At 43.0% G+C, this 4,863-nt stretch overlaps 1 protein-coding gene across 1 annotated transcript; it reads right to left on the reverse strand.

Annotated features, from left to right (window-relative positions):
• Nucleotides 1–1,425: 1,425 nt before the first annotated feature.
• Nucleotides 1,426–2,174, reverse strand: LOC102982278 (X-ray repair cross-complementing protein 6-like). Its single transcript, XM_055086885.1, is given in 2 exon segments — nt 1,426–1,661; nt 1,664–2,174. Coding segments are annotated over 2 exon segments (747 nt in total).
• Nucleotides 2,175–4,863: the final 2,689 nt, after the last annotated feature.

The following is a 4,863-nucleotide window of genomic DNA, read 5'->3' on the forward strand; positions in this document are numbered from 1 at the left end:
GAATGTTTCCTTAATTTCTCTTTCAGATTTTTCATCATCAGTGTATAGGAATGCAGGAGATTTCTGTGCATTAATTTTGTATCCTGCTACTTTACAAAATTCATTGATTAGCTTTAGTAGTTTTCTGGTAGCATCTTTAGGATTCTCTATGTATAGTATCATGTCATCTGTAAACAGTGACAGTTTTACTTCTTCTTTTCTGATTTGGATTCCTTTTATTTCTTTTTCTTCTCTGATTGCTGTGGCTAAAACTTCCAAAACTACGTTGAATAATAGTGGTGAGAGTGGGCAACCTTGTCTTGCTCCTGATCTTAGTGGAAATGTTCTCAGTTGTTCACCATTGAGAACGATGTTGGCTGTGGGTTTGTCATGTATGGGCTTTATTATGTTGAGGTAAGTTCCCTCCCTCTATGCCTATTTTCTGGTAGGTTTTTGTCATAAATGGGTGTTGAATTTTGTCAAAAGCTTTTTCTGCATCTATTGAGATGATCATATGGATTTTCTCCTTCAATTTGTTAATATGGTGTATCACATTGATTGATTTGCCCATATTGAAGAATCCTTGCATTTCTGGGATAAACCCCACTTGATCTATTTACTTTTAATTAATTAAAATTTAGGGACTTCCTTGATGGGCCCTTAAACTTAGGCAGATTTAAGAATCCCCCTTCCAATGCAGAGGATGCGGTTCGATCCCTGGTTGAGGAACTAAGATCCAACATGCTGCAGGGCAACGAAGCCTGCACGCAGCAACTACTGAGCCCCACGCTGCAATGGAAGATCCTGCATGCTGCAACTAAGACCCAACACAGCCAAAAATAAAATAAATAAATAAATATTTAAAAAAATTTAGGGCTTCCCTGATGGTGCAGTGGTTGAGAGTCCGCCTGCCGATGCAGGGCACATGGGTTCGTGCCCAGGTCCGGGAAGATCCCACATGCTGTGGAGCGGCTGGGCCCGTGAGCCATGGCTGATGAGCCTGCGCGTCTGGAGCCTGTGCTCCGCAACGGGAGAGGCCACAACAGTGAGAGGCCCGCATACCAAAAAAAAAAAAAAAAATTTAAATAGCCACATGTGGCTAGTGGCTACAGTATTGGACAGCCTCATTCTAGAGTACCAGGGCCACACACTCTACCTTTGTTTTCTAAACCTCTTAGCAACATGAATTTAGGCAAGTAATGGGTTTTTTTGTTCTTGTTTTTAATAGTACAATGTTAGGGCTCTTTATTCAGATAGTAGAGTAAGGCACAGCACAGTGAGATGGCAATGGGGTCTCCATGGCAACTGACAGTCTCATAAACAAAGTCCTTGGCTTCTGTCAGGCTGACTCTTCCTGGCTCAGGAGAAACATGTTTTAACTTGATAAAAACAAAACCAGGTAGCCTGGCTAACATGTGGAAGGGTAAATGACTGTATGGTCTCTGGTCAGGCCTTCTGGAAGCGCTTGGTGAGAGCATCCAGCAGCTCCTGCTTCTTTGTCCCACTCTTCAGTCCATACACCTTGCAGGCTTCCTTCAGTGTGGGCACAGTGAGCTTACCCAGTGTGCCCTTGCTGACATGAGCCTTTAGCTCCTCTTCAGATAACTCCACCTTGGGCCTTTTGCTTCCAGAACTTTCATCATCTTGTTTTCGCTTGAGAACTTCTTCCTCAGGATTGTAATCGGGGGGTAGACAAGTTCCTTAAACTCATCCACCAGGGAGCCCAGTCTTTTGTCCATTACTTCAACCTTGGGCAGTGTCAGATCCATGGCTTGTTCAGGCTCCATCAAATCTAAAGCCAAGGCCTCCATGTTCCTAAAGTGCTGCTGCAGCACTGGGTTCTCAAAGTTGTCACTTCTGTACTTGAAGCGGAGCTTCTGAACAATAGCCTTCACCTTGTCTACCTGCTCTGGGTTTGCCATGACTTTTTCAGTAAAGGGCACCTTCCGTTTGTCATCAGCATAGGGCAAGGAGATGAGCTGGAAGCCTGGGGGAGTCACCTGAATTTTCTGGTCATCCAGCTCCTCTTCCTGTGGCATCAAGGCCACAGAACAAGGGGGGATATTCTGGCAGGGTGTGTATCTGCACACTGCCACGACCTCCTTCTCCAGACACTTGGTGAGTAGAGCACTGAATAGGGTTGAGCTCCCATTTATTAGGGACTCCTCGGGGTACACGAACAGGGAGGGCCTCATTTACAGTGACCAATTTTCTTGGAAAATCTGCCAGACAGCCTGGACTATCACAGGCTAAAGAAGGCATTGGGGGGCTTCCCTGGTGGCGCAGTGGTTGAGAGTCCACCTGCCGATGCAGTGGGTTCGTGCCCCGGTCCGGGAAGATCCCGCGTGCCGCGGAGCGGCTGGGCCCGTGAGCCGTGGCCGCTGAGCCTGCGCGTCCGGAGCCTGTGCTCCGCAACGGGAGAGACCACAGCAGAGGGAGGCCCGCGTACCGGAAAAAAAAAAAAAAAAAAGAAGAAGGCATTGGGGCTTTTTGATATTATAATAATCTATGAACTGAAAAATTAAGGTATTAAATAACTGGCAAAAGAGTAAAAGCAAATGTGGAAAATAAAGGCCATTAATGTAAATTCAATTTCTTGGGGATAGTGTGATGTAGCACACGTGGGCCAAAGGAACTATAATGCTTTGGCAAAAATTCAGAAATTGAGATGTATCCATAGAGATGTAGCAACACCTAAGACTTATAGGGGATCCAGGTTTTGCAGTCATAGGTTCTCAGTACAGTTGGACAGATGAAGACAAAAAGGCAGATGGCTACATAACAATGCAAGAATCAGAGAATAAGAAAGAATGATCAAAGGATTATCATACGATAGCAAATTTTTAATTGCCAAATGAGAAGTTTGGAAAGAAATGTTTTGAGTTCAGAGTAAGCTAAGTTTACATTGGACAAAGGCAGTAGAAAGAGTGTGTTGTTTGAAGTTACACTGAGAGTCGAAGTCTTAGCTCTTCACTACTTAAATCAATTTTTCTTTTTGGCCAAGTTACTTAACCTGGGTTTCAACTTTCTTATGTATAAAATCGGAATAACATTAGCTAACAGGAAAGATTGCTGTGAAGGTTGGCACGGGGCCTAACACCTAGTAGGTACTCAAGACTACAAGACTAAAGTAGTTATGGCTACTAACTACTACCACCAGGATCTTCTGGAAGCAGAACAAATATAAGAAATGTGATTCTGTTGGTGATAGACAGTGAATAAGTGAATTTAACTTGAATAGAGATTGTTGGAAGAAGTAGTAGGAGATAAGTTTAACAGGTAAGATGGGCCTAAATAATTTCTTTTCCTTGAAATCTTGACAAAAGAATTTAGGTTTTACGGTCATTGGTAACGGGAGACAAGTAGACTCATGCCAAAAGCAGTGGGTAAGTAGATTCGTCAGTGGCACCGCCAAAGATAAACTTGGGAAAAGGCAAGGAAAGCAGTTAGGTGGATGTTACAATAATGCCAGTATGAGATAATGACCTTGACTAAGATGGTAGCTGCAGAAATGGAAATAAAATGGCAAATATGAGATATTTTAAGAAAGAATGGACTAAATTTGAACTTCCCAGCTGTGTGCCCAGGTGTTACAGGTCAGTTGAGATACTGATCCTCAAAGGCCTTGGGGGCTGTGGGGGACCCCTTACCCACCGTCAGGCAATAAATTCCAGACACAAGTAGCTTTTTTTGTTTACCCAGCCAATCTCATATTGTCATTTCCTGTGCGGGACATGAAAAATTCTGAACTAAAGTGCTTAATGCCAGTCTGGATGTAAGGAAAGAAGGGAAGAAAGAATTATAATGACCACAACACTTTCATTCTTCAAGACAAGATGGGGAGGTGCGGATGGAAATGGCATAGGTAGGGAAGGAAACTAGTTTAGAGAATTTTGTTTTGGGTATTTCAGGGGCTCTGCATGTGAAATAGTTGTGTGAATAGGTCGTTGGGAAAACAGGATTAGAACAAAGATGAGACATATCTTAGAGATAGAGATTATTTGCAATTGTACTTGATGCCACTTAACTGATAATGGAATACAATCAACTACATTTGGTTAAAGCACTACTCATAGGCTGTGAATTAATGGTTTGTTATCAGCCTGCTCTATCTCCTTTGTCTTTAGGTCTGTTCTATTAATTATTATTATTTTATTTTTATTTTTTGCGGTGCACGGGCCTCTCACTGCTGTGGCCTCTCCCGTTGCGGAGCACAGGCTCCGGACGCGCAGGCTCAGCGGCCACGGCTCACGGGCCCAGCCGCTCCGCTGCATGTGGGATTTTCCCGGACCGGGGCACGAACCCGTGTCCCCTGCATCGGCAGGCGGACTCTCAACCACTGCGCCACCAGGGAAGCCCTCTTAATTATTTTAATCGTCATTGTAGATAAAGTTACGGAAGAATTCTGATATTTACAAATCATACAAATATGGGAGAACTAGCTAAAACATTGGCTGATATAATCAAGATTCAGAATGATTCATTGACCCTAATCTAAGAAGATAAAAATAAAGTAAGTGTACCCAACGATGCAAATGCACTTGATGCCACTTAACTGTAATATATACTGGGTTGGCCAAAAGGTTCGTTCGGGTTTTTCCATATATATATTCTGTGTGTATATATAAACACACACACTATATATGTATATAAAATTACTGTGGGTGTAGGTTTTAAGGAAGCCTGAGAAGAAAAAGAGAACGCTTTACCCTTTGCTAGGTAAACTTTTAGTTTCTCTCTTTGGGTCTCTCTGGAATAAGTCACTCCTAACTTGACAAAGATCACAGTATTTAATTAAGCCAAGATCCATTTGTTTGCATCACTATTGTGGGACCATCTACCTGCCTCCTGAGGAAGGGGCAATAAAGAGCAGTTATTGTGTGA

This window comes from Physeter macrocephalus, chromosome 8 (genome assembly GCF_002837175.3).
Source record: "Physeter macrocephalus isolate SW-GA chromosome 8, ASM283717v5, whole genome shotgun sequence".
NCBI classification, from domain to species: Eukaryota; Metazoa; Chordata; class Mammalia; order Artiodactyla; family Physeteridae; genus Physeter; species Physeter macrocephalus.